This window comes from Mobula birostris, chromosome 6 (genome assembly GCF_030028105.1).
Source record: "Mobula birostris isolate sMobBir1 chromosome 6, sMobBir1.hap1, whole genome shotgun sequence".
NCBI classification, from domain to species: domain Eukaryota; kingdom Metazoa; phylum Chordata; class Chondrichthyes; order Myliobatiformes; family Myliobatidae; genus Mobula; species Mobula birostris.
In genome coordinates this window covers 83,076,253-83,101,191 of record NC_092375.1, presented here as the reverse complement: position 1 = coordinate 83,101,191, position 24,939 = coordinate 83,076,253, and the positions used below count along the sequence as shown (strand labels likewise).

Sequence of the window (24,939 nt, the reverse complement as noted above, 5' to 3'; positions counted from 1 at the left end):
ATGCCACTTTGATTCTCAACCTGACTCTTGGCTGATTCCTTTGCCCTTGGCTTACTCACGCTGTTTTGGTGAACACTATCTCATCTTGTAATTTGGCACATTATAGCTCTCGGGCTCCTTTACTGATTTCAGCCATTTCAGATAAATAGCCAATCCAGTCTTAACTCTCACATCCTGCATTCATTTTCTTTATTTCTTCCTTTCTTTCTTTTCTCTTCCAAACATACCTTTCTCTCTCTGCTGGTGCCACCATCTCTTGCATCATCCAGGGCCACCCTATCAGTGATCTCTTTCTCACCTGTTTGTTCTGTAACCTAAATCTCGTTTCATTTCCAACTTGTGCACGTTTAAGGAAAGGTCATATATTGGAGCCATTAACTTTTCTTTTTCCTCGATGCTGTCTAACTTGCTGATTAGTTTCACCATTCTGTTATGATCCCACTACTTTATTGGTGAGCAATGGCCATGAACACTCTAACACTATGTCTGAATCCGTCACCAGCAGACAGTATGCCTCTATCCCCCATTCAATTTCTAGAAGAGATCATTCAGAATTCATCAACTTGAAGCAAATAAAAATCTGTTTATACAACCCGACCTCATAATTCAACCTCCTATTTGGTGTATTTTAACTTCTCTTCCAATATGCCTTCTCCTGAAAATATGCAGGTAGAGTCTAATCAGAACTGTATACTGCTGAAGCTAACCTAGGCCTCTTTAAATAAAGCCCAACATTTCGTTCATCCCTTTTGAAATTATTTTTTAAAATCTGTCCAGCAACTTTCAGCGAAATATCTTTACTCCAATACTCAGTTACTGGAACTATCCCTTGCTCCCACAAAAAATTTTCATTGCCTTACACAAAGTGATAATCTGTCACTGAAGTGGGTGAAGGACTTTCACTCATACATCAATGATTGATTCATTAGTTATCATTATTGCTGTTAAAACATTTTTCTGCATTCCCCTGTAAGTGAAGGTAATAAGCGGACTACTTATACTAGCTTATCACTTCAAAGCTAAGCTGACTCAGGTTTTAGAGGACATGACCTTTGGCTGATGTTGTGAAATGTAGACACGCACACATCGAGACTAGTACAACCCAGTAAGTCTGTAAGGTTGAAGACTCTGACTGCCAAGCTGACGATCAGAGTTGGTTCTTGTCCGCGAGCCCTGTTGCCTTCTTCACTGTGTCAAGACAGTAACCACCACTCAATAGAGTTTATCTTTCTTTCCAAGTTATGGCCAAAATAACTTCAGTGACTGAACTAACCTAATATAACAATCAATTTTTTGTCGATGGTTTTAAAACGCTGATCAGTATATGTGTGCCAGATAATTGGCCCTTGTTATTTTCTGAGAAACCTCATGAGGAACCTTGAGTAAGACAGTCCATGTGAGGGGAGACTAGCTAGAGTTGAACTACCAATAGAAATTTTATACAGGAAGTTCTTTACCCAGAGAGATGTCAGAATGTAGAAGGTGCTAATACAAGGGATGGGTGAGAAAAATAATAAAAATCTAAAAGGGAAGCTGGATAATCACAGAAGGAAGAAAGGAAAAGGAGGATGTGCTGTTAAGGACCATTAATGGAGATTGAGAAGATGCCTGTGTGGTGTCAAACCTCCAGAGCAACCTTTCTTTTGTAAAACTGAGTTGATCCATTAGATATTGCACAGAAATAAAATGTTAATCGGAATTAACTAGTCAATTATTTCCATTGTGTTATTGTTGCTCCTTTATGGGAAACACTTTATTTTTGTCCAGAGGCACCTGTATTTTCTACTGTTGGACGTGCTAATCTAAGGAATGAAGGATCTGGTTGGAATGCTGTCCTTTGGTCAGAAGAAAGTACTTGGATATGATAAGAGTATATATTGGATGTTCTCGCAAGATGGAATTAATTGGGCTGCTGTGAGGACTTTGCATAAGGACCTTTAGTAAGTGTAAGGAGTCTCCTCTGTGGTGTAAACTTTTCCTTCCAAATGAACAAGTTGAGAGGTAGCTATTTCCAGTGTCAGATATAGAAGGGATTTGGGATGGAAAATGACTTTGATGGAGAGTCAACAAATCAGGGATGAGATACTAGAAACAAACATAGAAAACCTACAGCACAATACAGGCCCTTTGCCCGTAATGCTGTGCCGAACATGTTCTTACTTTAGAAATTACCTCGGGTTACCTATAGCCCTCTATTTTTCTAATCTCCATGTACCTATCCAGGAGCCCCTTAAAAGATCCTATTGTATCCGTCTCCACCACAGCAATCGGCAGCCCATTCCACGCACTCTCCACTTTCTGTGTGGGAAAAAAAACTTACCCCTGACATCCCCTCTGTACCTACTTCCAAGCACCTTAAAACTGTGTCTTCTCATGTCAGCCATTTCAGCCCTGGGAAAAAGCCTCTGATCATCTTATACACCTCTATCAGGTCACCTCTCATCCTCCGTCGCTCCAAAGAGAAAAGGCCGAGTTCACTCAACCTATTCTCATAAGGCATGCTCCCCAATTCAGGCAACATAATTGTAAATCTCCTCTGCACCCTTTCTATAGTTTCCATGACTTTTTCCTGTACTGAGGTGACCAGAACTGAGCACAGTACTCCAAGTGGTGTCTGACCTGGGTCCTATATAGCTATACCATTATCTCTTGGCTCTTGAACTCAAACCCACAATTGATGTCCAATGCACCATATGCCTTCTTAACCACACAGTCAACCTGTGCAACAGCTTTGAGTGTCCTTTGGACACGGACCCAAAGACCCCTCTGATCCTCCACACAACCAAGAATCTTACCATTAATACTATATTCTGCCATCATGTTTGACCTACAAAAATGAACCACCTCACACTTATCTGGGTTGAACTTCATTTGCCACTTCTCAGCCCAATTTTGCATCCTATTGATATCCTGCTGTAACCTCTGACAGCCCTCCACACTATCCACAACACCCCCAACCTTTGTGTCATCAGCAAATTTTACTAACCTGTCCCACCACTTCTTCATCCAGGTCATTTATAAAAATCACGAAGAGAAGGGGTCCCAGAACAGATTCCTGAGGCACGCCACTGGTCACCAATCTCCATGCAGAATATGACCCATCTACAACCGCTCTTTGCCTGCTGTGGGCAAGCCAATTCTGGATCTACAAAACAAGGTGCTTTTGGATCCCATGCCTCCTTACTTTCTCAGTAAGCCTTGCATGGGGTACCTTATTAAATGCCTTGCTGAAATCCATGAACTACTCTACCTTCATCAATGTGTTTAATCACATCCTCAAAAAAATTCATTCAAGCTCGTTACTGGTAGTAGTGAGACCAAGAGATGAAAAAGTTCAGGATTTAACACTGATATGGGTTGTGAAGTGATCAGGATAACAACGAATTGAGGACAGAGGGCAAGATGGAGATTGAAAGCACTGAAGATGATCCTTGCAATCCCTGAAGTCTCTTGATGATGATACACTGAAAATAGATCAATGATAAAATTTAAGGGTACTTGTCTGGGTGTTAGTATATGACAAGTGAATAGGATGTTATGTTCAGAGCAGGAAGTGTCAGAAGAATGGAGGACAGACTCACCTGTGACTTGGAGTTGCAAATTGCTTGGTGGCAACAACAGAGGAGAGCTGTGGCCAGGCAGGAAGGCAGCATTTGGAAACAAAGGTGTGCAGATGACCATACAAGACCATGTTGTCTGTTTGGTCATGCTCATTAAGCTCATGGATGGCAAAGATGTGCTCGCAAATGAAGGAACACTTGCTGGCAGAGTCCAGGGAGTCAGAATCACATTTGGGGTGAGATGGACTGAAAGCAGGTTTTATCCCCTGAAGGGTGAAATAGCGAGAGAGTTGGAGTGGTTCAGCTTGCTAGAAGGCAGTAAAGGGTGCCTTGATGGACACCATCAAGGATACAAACACAAGAAAATTTGCAAAACTTTTCTATAGATGCTGCCTGACCTGCTGAGTTCCTCCAGCATTTTGTGTGTTCCCATCAAAGATACAAAGTCAACTGTAGAGAGAAGTTGTGGATTAGCTCTGAAGAAGTTGTGCATGAGATTGAAACTGGAGAGTAGGGGTTTCAAGAAATGAAGAGTTATACCCATATTCTGAGAGAGCAGACTAAGAAAGTTATATTAAAAGCAGTAAAGAGGACTGGATAACCAAATCATTGCAGAATATTGAACCATTTCAGTGTTAAATTGTCTATTGTGGGAATCTTTTATTTCTGCTCAAGCCCAGGGATCTTTAAAACAATATACCAATGTTTCTTATAGTCAGGATGAACTGAAGGAAGAGTGAGTAAGGGATTTGAAAGTTGGAGAGGGAGGGGGAGATCCAAAATGATAGGAGAAGACAGGAGGGGGAAGGATGGAGCCAAGAGCTGGACAGGTGATAGGCAAAAGGGATATGAGAGGATCATGGGACAGGAGGTCCGGGAAGAAAGACAAGGGAGGAGGGGACCCAGAGGAAGGGCAAGGGGTATATTCAGAGGGACAGAGGGAGAAAAAGGCTTGAATTTCCAGCATCTGCAGAATTCCTGTTGTTTGCATTTAAATTCACTACTGCGAAGCCTCTTCCGGTGATGCCTACACTGAAGAAGTTTAGATCCTCTCTTCGACGGGAGTTCAGTGAAACCATCTCTCACTGCTCCCCATCTGTAGTTTCTTCGGCTCTTCAACTTTTCGACCACACTTTGACTCAGACTCGCTATCACAGCCATATATCCTTTCTTGGAACGTGCTTCCATCGCCAACTTACTCCAGTTGGCTTTAGGATTCGTTTCCAAGCCTCTCAATTTGGACCTTCTGAGGATCCCAGGTACTCACATTTTATTGACTCTGCCCCTTGCCGCTTCTCCCGTCAAGCTCTGAAGGCGACTCTCTCCGCCATGAGGAGGTACTTGGTGTCCCTATCCCAGACCCTTCCACACCTTCGGGACACTTTCTTCGCCGTCTGTAATGGTCGTACCCGTTATTTCATCCTCCGTCGGATTCACACCTGCAATCGCCGTTTTTTTGACTTTGTCATGTTAGGCAAAGATCGCAAGATCCTACATCTATGGACTCCAGAGCCTGCCGGCCCCGACGCTAGCAGGCATGAACTTCAGATTGCGGCTCCTGCCATTGATCTCGCCGGCTCCAACACCTCAGGGCATATTCAAAACCTGGACTCCAGCAACGACCATGGACACCTTCACAGCGATTGCTCAACCACCAACTGCGATGCCAGCCTGAAGCTCCAGGCCGGGTCTTTATGTGCTGCTATTGTGACTCCCGTCTCCCCTTCCCCCACCACCACTCCGCAGCCCCGTCTTCCTCAGATCCCACCGTCAACTCCTGGGTACTCAGAGGCTCCATCTTCCTCTCACCCCAACCCTCCCCTCTCCACTGACACCCCCAGCCTCCCCCCTCCCGCCTCTGATCCCAGCTCTCAAGATTCCAGCCTTGAACTCCAGGCCGGGTCTTTATGTGCTGCTATTGTAACTCCCGTCTCCCCTTCCCCTACCAATACTCTGCAATCCCGTCTCCCTCAGATCCCACCGTCAGCTCCTGGGCCCTCAGAGGCTCCATCTTCCTCTCACCCCAACCCTCCCCTCTCCACTGACACCCCCAGCCTCCCCCCTCCCGCCTCTGATCCCAGCTCTCAAGATTCCAGCCTTGAACTCCAGGCCGGGTCTTTATGTGCTGCTATTGTAACTCCCGTCTCCCCTTCCCCTACCAATACTCTGCAATCCCGTCTCCCTCAGATCCCACCGTCAGCTCCTGGGCCCTCAGAGGCTCCATCTTCCTCTCACCCCAACCCTCCCCTCTCCATTGACACCCCCAGCCTCCCCCCTCCCCCTCCCCCCTCCCCTCTCTGATCCCAGCTATCATCCATGCCGGGTCTTTACCATCCCCTCCGACCTTCAACTGTCGGAGGCAGAACGCTCTGTCCTCAGTAAGGGCCTCACGTTTGTCCCCCTTTGCCCACACCTCAGCGAGTTCCGTGTTCGCCATGATGCGGAACTTTTCTTTCTCCGTCTCCGAGCCTACTTCTTCGGCAAGGACTCTTCCACCCCCACCGATGACCCCTTCTCCCGTCTTCAACCCTCCTCTTCTTCATGGACACCCCGCTCTAGTCTTCTGCCTGCTCTGGATCTCTTTATCGCTAACTGCCGACGGAACATCAACCGTCTCGACTTCACCGCACCTTGTCCCCATTCCAACCTCACTCCTTCCGAACGCTCTGCTCTCCACTCCCTCTGCACTAATCCTAACCTTATTATTAAACCCGCTGATAAGGGGAGTGCTGTTGTAGTCTGGCGTACTGACTTCTACCTTGCCGAGACACAGCGACAACTCGCGGATACCTCCTCTTATTTACCCCTCGATCGTGACCCCACTAAGGAGCACCAGGCCATTGTCTCCCACACCATCACCGACTTTATCCGCTCAGGGGATCTCCCATCCACTGCTACCAACCTTATAGTTCCCACACCTCGCACTTCCCGTTTCTACCTCCTACCCAAGATCCACAAACCTGCCTGTCCTGGCCGACCTATTGTCTCAGCTTGCTCCTGCCCCACCGAACTCGTTTCTGCATACCTCAACACGGTTTTATCCCCCCTTGTTCAATCCCTTCCGACCTATGTTCGTGACACTTCTCACGCTCTGAAACTTTTCGATGATTTTAAGTTCCCTGGCCCCCATCGCTTTATTTTCACCATGGATGTCCAGTCCTTATATACTTCCATCCCCCATCAGGAAGGTCTCAAAGCTCTATGCTTCTTTTTGGATTCCAGACCTAATCAGTTCCCCTCTACCACTACTCTGCTCCGTCTAGCGGAATTAGTCCTTACTCTTAATAATTTCTCCTTTGGCTCCTCCCACTTCCTCCAAACTAAAGGTGTAGCTATGGGCACCCGTATGGGTCCTAGCTATGCCTGCCTTTTTGTTGGCTTTGTGGAACAATCTATGTTCCATGCCTATTCTGGTATCTGTCCCCCACTTTTCCTTCGCTACATCGACGACTGCATTGGCGCTGCTTCCTGCACGCATGCAGAGCTCGTTGACTTTATTAACTTTGCCTCCAACTTTCACCCTGCCCTCAAGTTTACCTGGTCCATTTCTGACACCTCCCTCCCCTTTCTAGATCTTTCTGTCTCTGTCTCGAGACAGCTTATCCACTGATGTCTACTATAAGCCTACTGACTCTCACAGCTATCTGGATTATTCCTCTTCTCACCCTGTCTCTTGCAAAAACGCCATCCCCTTCTTGCAATTCCTCCGTCTCCACCGCATCTGCTCTCAGGATGAGGCTTTTCATTCTAGGACGAGGGAGATGTCTTCCTTTTTTAAAGAAAGGGGCTTCCCTTCCTCCACTATCAACTCTGCTCTTAAACGCATCTCCCCCATTTCACGTACATCTGCTCTCACTCCATCTTCCCGCCACCCCACTAGGAATAGGGTTCCCCTGGTCCTCACCTACCACCCCACCAGCCTCCGGGTCCAACATATTATTCTCAGTAACTTCCGCCACCTCCAACAGGATCCCACCACTAAGCACATCTTCCCCCCCCCCCCCCGCATTCCGCAGGGATTGCTCCCTACGCAACTCCCTTGTCCATTCGTCCCCCCCATCCCTCCCCACTGATCTCCCTCCTGGCACTTATCCGTGTAAGTGGAACAAGTGCTACACATGCCCTTACACTTCCTCCCTTACCACCATTCAGGGCCCCAAACAGTCCTTCCAGGTGAGGCAACACTTCACCTGTGAGTCGGCTGCGGTGATATACTGCGTCCGGTGCTCCCGATGTGGCCTTCTATATATTGGCGAGACCCGACGCAGACTGGGAGACCGCTTTGCTGAACACCTACACTCTGTCCGCCAGAGAAAGCAGGATCTCCCAGTGGCCACACATTTCAATTCCACATCCCATTCCCATTCTGACATGTCTATCCACGGCCTCCTCTACTGTAAAGATGAAGCCACACTCAGGTTGGAGGAACAACACCTTATATTCCGTCTGGGTAGCCTCCAACCTGATGGCATGAACATCGACTTCTCTAACTTCCGCTAATGCCCCACCTCCCCCTCATACCCCTTCTGTTACTTATTTTTATGCACACATTCTTTCTCTCACTCTCCTTTTTCTCCCTCTGTCCCTCTGAATATACCCCTTGCCCATCCTCTGGGTCCCCCCCCCCCATTGTCTTTCTTCCTGGACCTCCTGTCCCATGATCCTCTCGTATCCCCTTTTGCCTATCACCTGTCCAGCTCTTGGCTCCATCCCTCCCCCTCCTGTCTTCTCCTATCATTTTGGATCTCCCCTCCCCCTCCCACTTTCAAATCCCTTACTCACTCTTCCTTCAATTAGTCCTGACGAAGGGTCTCGGCCTGAAACGTCGACTGTACCTCTTCCTAGAGATGCTGCTTGGCCTGCTGCGTTCACCAGCAACTTTTATGTGTGTTGCTTGAATTTCCAGCATCCGCAGAATTCCTGTTGTTTACCAATGTTTCTTCATCCCTTTTATTATTTCCTTACAGTGCAATCTCAAAGAGGCAATTGGCCTATCCCTTCAAAGCAATCCCATTTCCTCACTGATTTATACTCTTTGTATTTTTCTTTACTCTTTGCCTTCCACCCCCCAGTTTTCCCACCAACTCTAGGGTCAATTTACAGTGGTCAATTATACTACTGACCAGCAAGTCTTTGGGATGTGTGAGGAAACCAGAGCAGGCAGGGGATCCTCATGTGGTCATGAGGAGAATGTGCAAACTCCAAAGAAACAACATCAGAGATCAGGGCTGATGCCAGCTCTTTGAAGCTATGAGGCTGGGCCACTGTGCTTTCTGCCATTTCATCACTGTTTATGAAGTTCTTTGCATGTTTCATACATTTTTGTTTCTGTGATACGTTTGACAGCCATACATTGTAGAAACTGGCCACTTGAACCACTGTGTTTGTGAGGGCCTTCAAGCACCATTTACAAGGATCCTATTCCTTTTCTCTCCACCCCATTCCCCTCAACGGCCCCAAGGATCCACCACTAATACACCCTGGCAGCAACTTACAATAGCCAATTAACCCAGACTAAACCACATTTTTTTTGGAATGTGGGAGGAAGTAAAGAGTCAGTGTGTGATTGGGATCTTGCTACAAAAGAATAAAATTCTCTACACTCGCTACCCACCAGTGCATTTTTTTTGTGAGTTGTTACTGTGTAAATGAAAAGTAATCTTCTGCATCAGCAAATCAAGTTTGAACAAACTATGGCTCATAACATGAGGTCCAGAAAGAATGTGAATGGTATGCAGCTGCAGCTTGTGAAGTTAGTCAAGCAGAGTTGAGAAAGGGGTGCTGGGTTCTTTTATGTGAAACCACAGGCAGGTTTTTTTTCCCCCAATCCCTCCAGTGTTCAATGGAGGATAATAATGCATGGCACATCAACCAAATATCCTAGACAAACTTATCACAGATTCCTTCAGAAAAATGTCAGAATCAGGTTTAATATCACTGACATACAACGTGAAGTTTGTTGTTTTGTGGCAGCAGTACAATACAATATATGAAGTGGCAGAGAGGGAAATGAATAGATTTTCTGTTTTTAGCAAGAACTCTAGGGAAAATTTCTCCCTATTCATTGTAATAGTGAAGGGACTGTTGGTGTTTCACTTCATTGCTGTCACTGCCACCTTTTTTTTTAAAGGTAGAAATTATTCAGTATAAAATGTCATTTCTGTGTGTTGAAATTTCCTGATCTGTTGCTTGAGATGAGCTGTTGTGCTGTCAGCAAAAGCCAAATTCCAGAGCTGCAGGAGCTTTCAGTTCTCATAGCCGAGTGAAGGAAGTAATATTATTGCTCCTTGAGGGATGGAATACATGAATTATGGTAAGAAATATGCAAATAATTAGTGCAAAAATAGTGAGGTAGTGTTCTTGGGTTAGTTCATCATCCATTCACAAGTCTGATGGTGGAGGGGGAAGAAGCAATTTCTGAAACATTGAGTGTATGTCTTCGGGCTCCTGTACCCCTAGTAACAATGAGAAGAGGGCATGTCCTGGGTCCTTGATGTTGGATGCCACCGTTCTGAGGCATCGCTTGTTGAAGGTGTCCTGAATGTTGGGGAGATTAGTGTCCATGATGGAGCTGGCTGAGTTTGAAACTTTCTGCAGTGACCCCTCTATACCAGACGGTGATGCAATCCATAAGGATGCCTTCCATGCTACATCTGTAGAAATTTGCTAGAGTCTTCAGTGACATACCAAATTTCCTCAAACTTCTATAGCCACCATTGTGCCTTCCTTGTAATTGTGTCAATGTGTTGGGCGCAGGATAGATTATCTGAGATGTTGACCCCAAACATGGAAACTGCTCATCTTTTCCACTGCTGATCCCTCAATGAGGACTGGTGTGTCTTCTTGCAACTTGCCCTCCCTAAAGTCTGCAATCAGTTCCTTGGCATTACCGAGCAAAGAATGCAAGGTTGTTGTGACACCAGTCAACCAGCCGATCTATCTCACTCCTGTGTGTTGCCTTCATCGTCATCTGAGATTTTGCCAACAATAGTGGTGTCATTGGTAAATTTATAGATGGTGGTTGACGTGTCCAATCACATAGTCGTGAGTGTGGAGCGAGTAGAACAATGGGCTAAGCTCACATCCTTGATGTGCGCTTGGTGTTGATTGTTAGTGAGGAGTTGTTATTTCTGATCTGCACAGACTGTGGTGTCCCAGTGAGGAAGTCAACAATTCGGGTGCAGGGGGAGGTACAGAGGTCCAGGTTTTGAAGCTTGTTGATTAGTACTGAGGGGATGGTGTTGAAAACTGAGCTGTAATCAATAAACAGCAGCCTGATGTAGGCAGTCCATCCAGGGAAATCTTTCAACCAAGTTGATATCTTGGAAGCCCCACCTCACCACATTTGTAATGAGCATAGATAGATACTTTATTGATCCCAAAGGAAATTTCAGTGTCACAGAAGCATCACAAGTGCACAGATATACAAATATTAGGAGTAAGAAAGAATAAAAAAAAAATAAGTTACCTCAAATAGTCTAACAGGAGAGGGTTATCACTTCCCCAGCCATAGGTTGACCCATTATAGAGCCTAATGGCCGAGGGTAAGAATGACCTCATATGGCACTCTTTGGAGCACTGCAGTTGTCTTAGTCTATTACTAAAAATGCTCCACTGTTCAGCCAAGGTGGCATGCAGAGGGTGAGAAGCATTGCCCAGAACTGCCAGGATTTTCCATAGGATCCTTTGTTCTACTATAGCCTCCAGTGTGTCCAGTTTGACTGCTATAACAGAGGCAGCTTATCTAATCAGTTTATTGAGCCTGTTGGTATCACCTGTGTTGATACCATTGCCCCAGTACACCACCGCATGAAAATTGTACTGGCGACAACAGACTGGTAGAACACGTGAAGGAGAGGCCAGCATTTTCCAAAGGACCTCAGTCTCCTCAGGAAGCAAGATGAAGGGAGGGGTAACACTTGGAAGAGGAAGGGATTATTCCAGAATTTGGACCATGATAGGTATGTGCAACGTGGCTAATCATGATTTTTATTTCAACACTGGTTCAAATTTTCTTAAGGGAAACACTTCTTCAGTATCCAGTGAATAAAGGAAAACTAGTGTCACAAGTTTGAACATTAGAACTATAGAACATTACAGCACAGAAACAGGCCTTTTGGCCCTTCTTGGCTGTGCCGAACCAATTTTTCTGCCTAGTCCCACTGACCTGCACCTGGACCACATCCTTCCATACACCTCTCATCCATGTACCTGTCCAAGTTTTTCTTAAAAGTTAAAAGTGAGCCCGCATTTACCACTTCATCTGGCAGCTCATTCCATACTCCCACCACTCTCTGTGTGAAGAAGTACCCCCCCCCATGTTCCCTTTAACCTTTTCACCTTTCGCCTTTAACCCATGTCCTCTGGGTTTTTTTCTCTCCTAGCCTCACGGGAAAAAACCTGCTTGCATTCACTCTATCTATACCCATCATAATTTTATATACCTCTATCAAATCTCCCCTCATTCTTCTACGCTCCAGGGAATAAAGTCCTAACGTATTCAACCTTTCTCTGTAACTCAGTTTCTCAAGTCCCGGCGACATCCTTGTAAGCCTTCTCTGCACACATTCAACCTTAATAATATCCTTCCTGTAATTTGGTGACCAAAGCTGTACACAATACTCCAAATTCGGCATCACCAATGCCTTATACAACCTCTCCATGACATTCCAACTCTTATACTCAATACTTTGATTTATAAAGGTCAATGTACCAAAATCTCTCTTTACGACCCTATCTACCTGTGACGCCACTTTTAGGGAATTTTGTATCTGTATTCCCAGATCCCTCTGTTCTACTGCGCTTCTCAGTGCCCTGCCATTTACCTTGTATGTTCTACCTTGGTTTGTCCTTCCAAAGTGCAATACCTCACACTTGTCTGTATTAAACTCCATCTGCCACTTTTTAGCCTATTTTTCCAGCTGGTTCAAATCTCTCTGCAAGCTTTGAAAACCTTCTTCACTGTCCACTACACCTCCAATCTTTGTATCATCATCAAATTTGCTGATCCAATTTACCACATTATCATCCAGATCATTGATATAGATGACAACTAACAATGGACCCAACACTGATCCCTGTGGCACACCACTAGTCACAGGCCTCCACTCAGAGAAGCAATCCTCCACTACCACTCTCTGGCTTCTTCCATTGAGCCAATGCCTAATCCAATTTACTACCTCTCCATGTATACCTAGCGACTGAATCTTCCTAACTAACATTCCATGCGGGACCTTGTCAAAGGCCTTACTGAAGTCCATGTAGACAACATCCACTGCCTTCCCTTCATCCACTTTCCTGGTAACCTCCTCGAAAAGCTCTAATAGATTTGATAAACATGACCTACCACGCACAAAGCCATGTTAACTCTCCCTAATAAGTCCCTGTCTATCCGAATACTTGTAGATCCTATCTCTTAGTACTTCTTCCAATAATTTACCTACTACCAACGTCAAATTTACTGGCCTATAATTTCCCGGATTACTTTTAGAGCCTTTTAAACAACAGAACAACGTGAGCTATCCTCCAATCCTCCGGCACCTCCGGTACTGACATTTTAAATATATCTGCCAGGGCTCCTGCAATTTCAACACTAGTCTCCTTCAAGGTCCAAAGGAATACCCTGTCAGGTCCTGGGGTTTTATCTGCTCTGATTTGCCTCAGGATAGCAAGCACCTCCTTCTCTTCAATCTGTATAGGTTCCATGACCTCACTTGTTTGCCTTATTTCCATTGATTCCATGCCATTGACTTCGTAAATACAGATGCAAAAAACCCATTTAAGATCTTACCCCATTTATTTTGGTTCCATACATAGCCGACCACTCTGATCTTCAAGAGGACCAATTTTATCCTTTGCTATCCTTTTGCTCTTAATAACCTGCAGAAGCTGTTTGGATTATCCTTCATCTTGACTGCCAAAGTAACCTCATGTCTTCTTTTAGCCCTCCTAGTTTCTTTCTTAAGTTTTTTGCACTTTTTATATTCCTCAAGCACCTTATTTGCTCCGTTTCCTATACATGTCATACATCTCGCTCTTCTTCTTTATCAGAGTTCCAATATTCCTTGAGAACCAAGGTTGCTTATTCTTATTCACTTTACCTTTAATCCTGACAGGAACATACAAACTCTGCACTCTCAAAATTTTTCCTTTGAAGGCCTTCCACTTACCAATCACATCCTTGCCAGAGAACAACCTGTCCCAATCCATGCTTTTTAGATCCTTTCTCATTTTTCAAATTTGGTCTTTTTCCAGTTTAGAACCTCAACCCGAGGACCAGATCTATCTTTATCCATGATCAAGTTGAAACTAATGGTATTATGATCACTGGAACCAAAGTGTTCCCCTACACACACTTCCGTCACCTGTCCTAACTCGTTTCCTAATAGGAGATCTAATATTGCATCCTCTCTAGTTGGCACCTCTATATATTGATTTAGAAAACCTTCCTGAACACATTTTACAAACTCTAACCCGTCTAGACCTTTAACAGTATGGGAGTCCCAATCAATAATGTGGAAAATTTTAAAATCCCCTACTATCACAACTTTGTTTCCTGCAGTTGTCTGCTATCTCTCTGCAGATTTGCTGCTCCAATTCTCGCTGACTATTGGGTGCTCTATAATACAACCCCATTAATGTGGTCATACCTTTCCTGTTTCTCAGCTCCACCCATATGGCCTCGGTAGACAAGCCCTCTAATCTGTCCTGCCTGAACTCTGCTGTAACATTTTCCCTGACTAGCAATGCCACCACCCCCCATCCTTCATTCCTCTGCCTCTATCACGTCTGAAACATCGGAACCCTGGAACATTAAGCTGCCAGTCCTGCCCCTCCTCTAGCCAAGTTTCACTAATGGCTATAATGTCGTAATTCCATGTGTCAATCCATGCCCTCAGCTCATCAGCCTTCCTCACAATACTCCTTGCATTGAAATAAACACACCTCAGAAAATTATTACCACCACACACAACCCTTCTATTTGTGACTTTGCATGAACTTTTAACATCATTTATTTTCACCCCCGCTCCACCATCTCCTTTGGCACTCTGGTTCCCATCCCTCTGCAAATCTAGTTTAAACCCTCCCCAACAGCACTAACAAACCTTCCTGCAAGGATATTGGTCCCCTTGTAGTTCAGGTGTAACCCGTCTCTCTTGTACAGGTCCCACCTGCCCCATTGCAATAAATAAATATCCTGCATGTGCTACCATCATTGGAACTGAGAATTAAACATTGAGGTATGTGGGTGAGGGTCTGTATGTGTTGGACAGGGGGTCAGTAATGCAGGGAGGTCTTCCTCATAGAGACAGATTTTACAATGCCCTCGTCTGAGCGGTGATCAAAATTCTTAAAGTCAAGTACATTTGTAAAATCATATTTCTAGGTCATAAAAACAATTTGTGAATAACTATACTGAAAAGGCTTCAATTGGCTCTTTTTTTAAAGTCTCCCCAATCCAAGTTTTCCATATCAAATGAAGTTTTGAATAACTCTGTCATCAGAAGTATGGCAGCTAACCTCTACGTAGCAAGCTCCCACTAACAGTTGTGAGAAAGTTGGTAGAGTATAAATTTTGACCAGTGAAGCTGTAAAGAACCTCGACTTGTAAAGTCATCTCATGTATCTTTAACCCCCATCTACTCCGTTTCCTCATCTTAAAGGTGGCACTTCCACTTTCTCTGTGCTGCACGTTGCAGTTATCTATTGGAAGCCAAAGTATTGAACCAGTTGCTTAGCATACATCTGAGACCCAGGTTATTTACATGCTGATTTTACTTACTACACAACATTTCTTTGGGATACCATCAGCCCACAGGCTGAGGACCATCAGGCATCCGATTGCTCTCCCAGGACTTAATTGCCCAGAACCAACCACCAACATCACACTCGCAGGTCCCTGATTCACCACTCCCCTCATCCCCTTTATCTCCTGACAAAAGGAGCATTTCATTGAAACTAATGAACTGCTTCCTAAGCAGAGAATAATTGACAGGAATGCTCGCTGAGTCCTTCAATAACAATTAAATGCCATACCTGAAGGCAAAATGCCCAATACCAGAGAGCATGTATTGAAGGTGAGAAGGGGTAGGTTTGAGGGGGATGTGAGGGATAAACTTTTTACTCAGAGTGGTGGATGTCTGGAAAGCACTGCCTGGTACAGTGGTAGAGGCAAATACATTAGAGGCTCTAAAGAGATGTTTGGATAGGCACACGGATGTGAGGAAGATGGAGAGATATGGACATGGTGTAGGTAGGAGGGATTAGTGTTTGGGTGTTTTTGATTTGCTTTTTAGCTGGTCTAGCACAACATTGTGGGCTGAATGGCCTGTTCCTTGCTGTACTCTTCTATGTTAATACCACAGTGTTGTGGGTGACTGACTTGAACATGAGCCAGAACTGTTGGTAACACAAGTGAAGTACTGATCTAAGAGTGGCTAGTATAATTTTATTTCTCCCAGGGTGATTAATCTTGATGTTAGAAGTTTGTGATGGTCAAGCATCTTTTGCTGATGAGGCAAAGAGCATGCTTGAATCCTACTCCCCTCCCCCCACCTATGGATTATATTGCGATGGACCTGTAGCACAACGAGCTTCAGCCACTTTGCTATCCATTGCTTAGTACACCTTCCAAACATTTTCTGTCAATCCCACGTCATAAGGTGCAAAGATTTCTTCGTTAATGATACGGTTAAACAAATTAATTTGCACTGTCTCTTTCCTCTCAACTCCACTCTGATTTGAATGTTGTCATACCATACATGCTAGACTTCTGATTCATATCAGTATAGTCATCCCAGCTGCACTTGTGGCCAAGATGACTCGGAGTGCTTGCATTCTTTTGCTGCCAGACAGAGAATGAGACCAGAATCCTACCCGTTGTACATTCATCCTCTGCTTCACCTCTCTGTCTGTCCCCAGAAGGCGCGCTTAATGGCAGTTACAGCTGTTGGGTATTTGAACACTTTCCTGGCGTGGAAACTAAAACTTGGTGTTCTCTTATCTATAATCTTATACAATCAGTAACAATTTGACGTGTTGGTTTTGGGTACTTTTGTGCGAGTAGGTGTTTCTGCTGTTCAATCCACTCATGATGAGGATAAAGAGACCACATGGCCTGTTCATAGAAATAGCATACAGACAACTGAGTCCTTTTCAAAGTTCAAAGTAAAATTTATTATCAGGGTACATACATGTCACCACATTCGGCCCTGAGATTCTTTTTCTGCGGGCATACTCAGCAAATGTATTAAACGGTAAACATCAAGACCTGTTAACTGCAAACAAACTGCAAATGCAGATATAAATAAATAGCAATAAATAATGAGCATGAAATAACAATATAACGAGGTCCTCAAATGTGAATAGCTATCCCCTTTTGTTCAAAACTCTGATGGTTGAGGGGTGGTAACTGTTCTTGTATCTGGTGGTGTGAGTCCTGAGGCCCCTGTACCACCTTCTCGTTGGTAGCAATGAGAAAGCAGCCTGGCTTCAATGAGGATAATTGATGATGGATGCTGCTTTTCTATGGCAACCTTTCATGTAGATGTCCTCAATGGTTGGGTGGGTTTTGCCTGTGATGTACTGGGCCGAATCCACTACCTTTTGTAGGGTTTTCTGCTCAAAGGCATTGGTGCTCCCATACTAGGCTGTAATGCAGCCAGTCAGCACACTTTCCACCGCACATCTATAGAAGTTTACCAAGGTTTTTGATGATATGCCGAACCTCCACAGACTCCTGAGGAAGTAGAGGTGCTGTTCGTGCTTTCTTTGCAATACATTGATATGTTAGATCCAGCACAGGTCCTCTGAGATAGTGGCACCCAGGAATTCAAAGTTACTGACCCTCTCCACCTCTGATCCTTCGATGAGTACTGGCTCATGGACCTCTGGTTTCCCTCTCCTGAAGTCTACTATGAGTTTCATGCATTTACTGACAGTGAGAGGGAGGTTGTTGTTATTAAACCACTCAGCCAAGTTTTCAATCTCCCTCCTGTATGCTGATTCATTACCCCCTTTGATACAGCCCATAACGATTGTGTGGTCAGCAAACTTGTGTGTGGTGTTGGAGATGTACTTAGCCACACAGTCATAGGTATAAAGCGAGTAGAGCAGGGAGCTAAGTACACACCCCTGTGGTGTTCCTGTGCTGATGGAGATTGTGGAGGAGATGTTTTTGCCAATCGGAACTGACTGGGGTCTACAAGTGAGCAAATCCAGGATCCATTTGCACAAGGATGTATTGAGGCCCAGGTCATGGAGTTTACTGATTGGTTTTGCAGTGATGATGGTATTAAATGCCAATCTGTAATCAATGAAGAGCATCATTTGCTGTCCAGATGTTCCAGGGTTGTGTGAAGAGCCATCAAGTTAGCATCTGCTGTAGACCTGTTGCTTCAGTAGGCAAATTGGAGCGGATCCAAGTCACTGGCATGGCCCTTAGTTATTGCCCCTTCCCAATTACTCTTTAGAAGGTGAGTTGAAGGTACCAGCACAGTGCTGTGGGGTTAGAGCTGTGGAATTTTGACTCTCTAATGATGAGTAATTGTTTTATTCACATACATAAATGGGATATTTTAGAAATCTTCCTTTATTTATGCAGGCAGCAGGTTTCTTTAAATATTTGTCCGTAGGTTAACACCCAATAAGGTTCATCAGAGTGAATGTTGTTTTAAATATTTGAGATGAGGTGAAGGAAGCTATTTTTCCAAATGATCCACATGCTTGTTTGAAAGAAGCTTCTTTGCAAACTGGTCTGGGTTGCCTGGTGCAATGAGGCCTTAAGCAAAAGGGGGAAGGAAAACTTGCTCGGATTTGTTATTACCCTGTGATTTAGGAGCTGTTCAGCCCACAAAATCTATGCTGGCTCTCAGAACAATTTCATCAGTTCCATTCTCTCTCAGATGCATGTTAAATGAGGCTTTCGTTGGTCAGGGTCGACCATGGATGTTGGGTCCTAGCTGTCTAGATACGCAGGGCAGGGCAGTAAAATATAGAGAGCAAGTTGTTGTCCATGTAGCACGCTCCCTTTTTCCACACATCTGATGAACCCAAACGAACAGCAGAGACCAATACACTTTGGCACCAGCAGCATCGCAGGAGTTGCCAGTCTGTGTTGAACTCAACGTAGGACTGCCTTAAAGACTCCAGCTCTGAATTTTTCATTCGGGGTTTACTCCTGAATCCTTCCCCATGAGTGGGTATAGCTGCAAGGCAGTGAAGGTATGAAATCAGAGTTTTCCTTCTCCTAGCTGAGCTGCCAACCACGCCTGATGAGCCCTGTCTGCTCGAAGCGACTGGTTTTAAGACAGCCTTTTCCTTTGCCCCTTCTCCTGTTAGTAGAAACAGTTCTGCCGGGCTCAGTAGCTAAGCCACACGTGAAGGCCAGGAGCTGGACTTGGTTGTCAGAGGCTATTTGAGTCGCATGCCATTGGGAGCATTTAATAGGTGGTGGGAGCTTGTCCCCATTACCACCCCCGGTTATAAAAACCTTAAGAAGTATGTTAACCTCAGCCATATTGTTCAACTGCCTATCTACATTGGGACAAATTACAATGACTTATTTATTGAAAAGCTCACATGTCTTTGGCATACGGGAGGAAACCAGAGTACGCAATGAATATGTGGAGAATGAGTAAATTCTATGCAGACAGCATCCAAGCTCAGGACTGAACCCATGTTGACGCAGTTGTGAGCCAGCTGTTGTAGTAGCTGCACCGCTGTGCTTTAATGTTAAGTCGTGTCAAGTCAAGTTGAGTTTATTGTCGGATGCATGAGTGAATGCATGCACTGGTACAGTGAAAAGCTTACTTGCAGCAACCTCACAGGCACAGAGCATTAGACGTACAGCATAATCGTCAGTTGGATAGGAAATTATACAACAGCACAAGACAAAGAAAAAGGCCATTGTAGTGTAAAATTGTCATGGTGTTGCTCAACTCTGATGATTAGGATTGTGCAGGTTTATTCAAGAGCAGAGTAGTTGTTATCGAAACAACCACAAATGGGCACCATGGTAACATGGTTAGCTCAAGGCTATTGCAGCTCAAGGCGTCGGAGTTCGAAGTTCAATTCCGGCGGCGTCTGTAAAGAGTCTGTACGCCCTCCCCGTGAAATGTGCGGGCTTTCCCCTGCTGTCCAAAGATGTACAGGTTTGTCAGTTAATTGGTCATTGTAAATTGTCGTGCGAGTAGGTTACGGTTAAATCGGAATTGTCGGGAGTTGCAGGGGTGGTGAAGCTGAAAGGGCCGGGAGGGCCTATTCACACTGTATCGGTGTAGGACTTCAGGCTTCTGTACCTCCTGCTCTGTGGTAGCTGCAATAAGATGGCATGGCCTGGTTGCAGCATTCTCGAGACAGCGCTTCACGTTAGGTGTCTGATGCTCAGGTTTCTTCACTAATAAAATTGTTGTGATTCAGAGGTGACACAGATTGAAGACCCCAGGGCGCAGTGGCGGCGAGAGCAGGAACGCATGCTGAAAGAGTACTTGGTGGTAGCCCAGGAGGCTCTGAATGCCAAGAAAGAGATCTACCAGGTGAAGAAACAGCGGCTGGAACTTGCCCAGGAGGAGTACCAGCAACTGCACGACCTGTGCGAGAACGACAGTATCTCCTACGTCAGCTGTGAGTACCCACCAGTACTTCCCACTGTTTCACTAGGAACCAATAATGTCTATCTCACTGTCAATTTCACATGTTACCAAAGTAACTTATTCCCTCAGGCTTAAGGAGGACTCGCTGCCTGAGTGGCTCAGTTTAAACCGGAGGTCAAAATAGTCAATGTTTCCATGTTTGCAGCAGTTAGAAAATAAATATGCACACTCTCTGTACCACTCCTCCCCTGCAAGCCACTCCACCATCTCTGCATTCTTTTACTTCTCTGCTGTTTTGCAGTTCTTCCACAAAGTTGTATTTTCACTCTGGGGAGTGGTTGGGAACTGGAAGAGTTCACCTCCGATGTGGCCAGCAAACTGAACTGTTGAGGGTTAGTACATAAACAGAAGCACGAGTCAAGTTCAGCAAATTGAGATTGACACTGAAAGGTATCAACATAGCCATTCAGATGCCAGTCTTCAATATATTTTCCAACCTTAGCATAGGATACTCTGTAAAGCAAGTATCTGCTTGCAAGGCTGCTTCACCCGATTGGCTGTGCTTCTACCTATAGATCCGCTTAATTCACAGGGAACGAAGAGGTGATGGGGATCAACTCAATTCCACAATGACATTAATGTTAAACACAGATGAGTTGGCCTTTAAACATTCAATTACACTCTGAGCACATCCAGCCAATCTCTCGTGCTTGATTGCTCACTCACAACCTTTATTTTCTGCCTCTCTCCCTGTCTGTATGTCACCACTCTTTCTGCCTGTCTCTCTCTCTTTGTCTCCATCTCTTAGTTTTTGACATTAGCTAAAGAATGAATGATTAGTAGGTTTATAGTATTGCATTTTGACAGTTTCCCATTGCTTTTTCAACAGCTTTGGTTGTCAGTGAATGTAATCACAGATGCACGCCACTGGCAGTGCATAGGAGGTGACAGCAGTGGATGCAAGATTGATGTTGGACATTAAAGAGCTATCTAATCCATCCACTTTGTTCCACACTGGCATGATGCCTGGTGTATCACAGTCTGCCCTCCACCCTATCTGGTCTAATGGATTTACTGAGGAAGGAAGAAAGCCAGGCAAAGTAATCAGGGATAAAAATACCAAATAAAACCCTCCACAGATGCTAGAATCTGAGGAGGGAGAAGTAATTCATGTTTTCAGGTTGATGAACTTTAATCAGAAGTAGTTATTTGTATTAATCTGAAAAGGTAACTGCTTCTCTCTCTACAGATGTTGTCCAACCTGCTGGGTATCTCCAACATTTTCTGTCTTTATTATTAATGAAGGATACATTGGGGAATTCCTGTGTGGCCTCCCACTTCCTTTTCCTATAGACACTGAAAACTAAGACCTGACATTGTTTTCCAACATGTACCTCTTGTGAGGTGGTCTGTGCCCTGGCCTTAAACTGGGTTTGCTCTCACTTGGAGGAATTTGCATCCGCTTCAGGAGCCAGTAACGTCTTCCACAGGTCCTTTATTACTGGGGGAAAAACTGCTCCTCTAATCTCATACGGGGTTTGACACAACCCAAGAATGTGGTCCCTGTTTCGCCCTAATGTTTCTAGTTGGAAAAGATGGCCGTGGAAACAGTCACACAGTCACCTTTAAATGGTTATCGGTCAGGTGCTAACTTTGCACTTCCTAAAGCTGACCTTTGATATATCTGTGCAGCCGTGCATTGTTCCCATATAGAATTCCTTTGGTTTGATTAGTTTGCTTAAGTTGGAAGTCCAGGTGGTCTCAGGTGTTATTCATGATGGACATCTCCGAGGCTGTGCCACAGAGTATTTTACCTGTGCTCTTGAGCTTCATTCCCACCATCCAATCCTATTAAACACCTTTCCTGACTTGGATGAGAATCTGCTCACAAAAAAAAATGTGGTTCATTCTTTATCATTGATGTGTAACTAAACTGATGAAATCTTGCTTCTAATTTATGTGGGTGTTGCTGGAATGGCCAGAGTTTGTTCTGTCTTTAGTTGTCTTGAGGAGTGAACAGTGGGGCTGCCTGCTTGAACACCTTTAGTTGTATGTTGAGATTCCTCCTCAGTGCTAACAAGGTCTTGAGTGTGGTGGAGCAGTTAAAGAGTCATGTATTGGCCAGGCTAGATAAAGAATTTTTCTTTCCCGATGTACACTAATAAACCAGTTAGATTTTTACAATAATCCATCAGTATTTAAACTGATACAAATCTCCAATTTCAGAACCACCAAATCACACAGAGACTCATGGACAAAATGATCTTGTAGCTGAATTTTTAAAAAGCACAGATGCATAATACTGTAGAATTCAAGACGCCGTGCATCACAAGAAGTTCTTGGTGGTCTTTTATTTAAAAGTCTAGGTTAAGTTATTGTGCCTATTTGCAATGGAGTGGCTGAGCCAGAGGAGAGATCAGGTGAATCATGGTCCTTCCCACTCTTGGACCCACCAACACTGCTTTCCCTCTACCTTCCTTTCATACCTCCTGTTTCTCCACTCAACTCATTCACTGTCTTCATCACTTTCACCTTGCAGGCCCTTTGGTTTTCACATCAGATTCTCCAGCATTAACTGGTGCTGGTGTGAAATTGACCATACCTCCCATTCCTGTTCAACTTGACCACCAGCAGTCCCCTAAGCTCTGATCTGTAAACCAGTAGTTTGACCTTTTTTTCCTGTTGTTTTGAACTCCAAGCATTGATTCCATGTTGCTGATTTTTGTTTTTTTTTTCTAAACAGTGTATTCAAGTTCATCCTCCAACACGAAGTATGATCCTGACCAGATCAAAGCAGAAATTGCTAGTCGAAGAGAAGGGGTAAGTGAACTGCTGAACCTTGTTATAGTTGTAAACCCATCCCACGTTGACCAATCTCTCTTGTCAGATCTGTGGAAGTTTTGAGGCCTTTACTGTACCTTTGCTAAAAGTTTTTCACTATGTGCTTAGTGATACTGTGAACAGCTGGACTGGAGCTGCACTGGTTGCTTCACAGCCTTTAGAAGTAAGAGGAGGGTTCTTGGGCAAATTCACTTGGTGGATCATTTGACATCCTACAACTCAGAAGCTCTGGGATTTATGATGGAACAAATGATTCCAGAATAACTGGAGGAAATACCAAATTAAAGCCAAACTGGCTTCGTAAATTAGATCAAGTCACTGTGGATTCTGGAAGACCGAAGTAGAAGCAGAAATTGCCGTGTGACTCAACAAATCCTGCAGTGTCCATCGAGAGAGCCAGGGCTGGAAAATCTTGGAGAGAAGTAGCTTTGGAGCAGTGGCAAAGCTGGGGAACAGGAAGACATGTGATGTGGTGGAAGGAGGTGTGGTGAAATGGCAAAAGAGTTGTCGATATATGGCAAAGTGATGTGATAATAAAGAGCTGCAGATGCTAGAATCTGGAGTGACAAGCAATCTGCTGGAGGAATTCAGTGAATCAAGCAGCATCTATGGGGGGAAAGGAATTGTAAAGGTTTGGGGTCTAAACCATGGTCACATCTGGAAGCAAAAGAGAGGTTCATTACAGTGGGATTAGTCTGTGTTATCAGCACTCTTTTCATGGGTGAATAATGAAGTTTTGTATTGTGATTTTGTTCAGTAAACTCCCTCATGATAGCTGGCAGTTGGTGTCAAGGTTATAAAATAAAGCTGGAAATATCTGTGTCATATCAATTTAGGAACAGACAGTAGTGTTGATCTCAGCTGGATTAGAATGAGCAATGGATTGGTCAGGTATAAATCAGAGTGCTTCCTCTCTCCATGTTATAAATCCATTTGAGATTGCTGTGAGTGACTTACGGGCAATGACATTAATTTAGTTGAATTCCAAGGGATAAGAGCACTATTCTGAGCAAACATTTAGATTATGAAGACACGCAGTCCTCTTTTATTGTCATTTAGTAATGCATGCATTAAGAAATTATACAATATTTCCTCCGGTGTGATATCACAAAACACAGGACAGACCAAGACTGAAAAAACTGACAAAACCACATAATTATAACATATAGTTACAACAGTGCAACAATACCATAACTTGATGAAGAAGTCCATGAACACAGTAGAAAGTTCAAAGTCTCTCAAATGTCCCACATCTCACGCAGACGGGAGAAGGAAGAAAAACTCTCCGTGCCATGCCCGACCACAATCCGTCTCTGAGTCATCCGAAAACTTCGAGCCTCCGAATCAGCTCTCCGACATTGAGTACTGAGCGCCATCTCTGCCCGGACGATTCAACCTCAATCTTGGTCGCCAACAGCAGGCAAAGCTGGAGATTTTGAGGCCTTCCCTCTGGAAGATTCCCAAACCATGCAGTAACGACAGCAGTGAATGAGCATTTCAGAAATTTCTCCAGATGTTCCTCTGTGCTTTCACGTCCGTCTCCATCAAATCAGAATTGTCCACAGCCCCTATTTAATGGATATATTATTTTTTCACTGGAGGCTGCGCACGCGCAGCGCGCTGCTCTTTCTCCTCCCGCCTGATTTATAGAGGCTTTCCAGAATGGTGTGAAGGGTGAGTAACTTTAGAGAGACTTGGAGAAACTGAGATTGTTAGAGTTGTAGAACAATACAGTGTGGATGTAGTCCTTTGGCCCAACAAGTCCATGTGACTGTTCTTCAAACAAAGCAGGTTAACTGGCGCTTTGCTTTATGTTCAAAGCTGTGAGTGGTTTGGTTAAGATTAGACAAAAGGGGGAGTGCTTTCACTGGCAGAGGGAAAGCCAAAGGGAAGTTGAGGATACATTTGTCGTATCTAGCGTATCCTGTATATTAAAAAAAAACAAT

At 44.5% G+C, this 24,939-nt stretch overlaps 1 protein-coding gene across 1 annotated transcript in view; it reads left to right on the top strand.

The window, feature by feature from the left end:
* wwc3 (WWC family member 3) overlaps positions 1-24,939 on the top strand; it is a 247,807-nt gene that overhangs the window by 114,033 nt on the left and 108,835 nt on the right. Inside the window, exons 3-4 of the mRNA XM_072260748.1 lie at positions 19,980-20,183; positions 22,896-22,972. Coding sequence (XP_072116849.1) covers positions 19,980-20,183; positions 22,896-22,972 — 281 coding nt within the window. The remainder of the gene's footprint in view (positions 1-19,979; positions 20,184-22,895; positions 22,973-24,939) is intronic.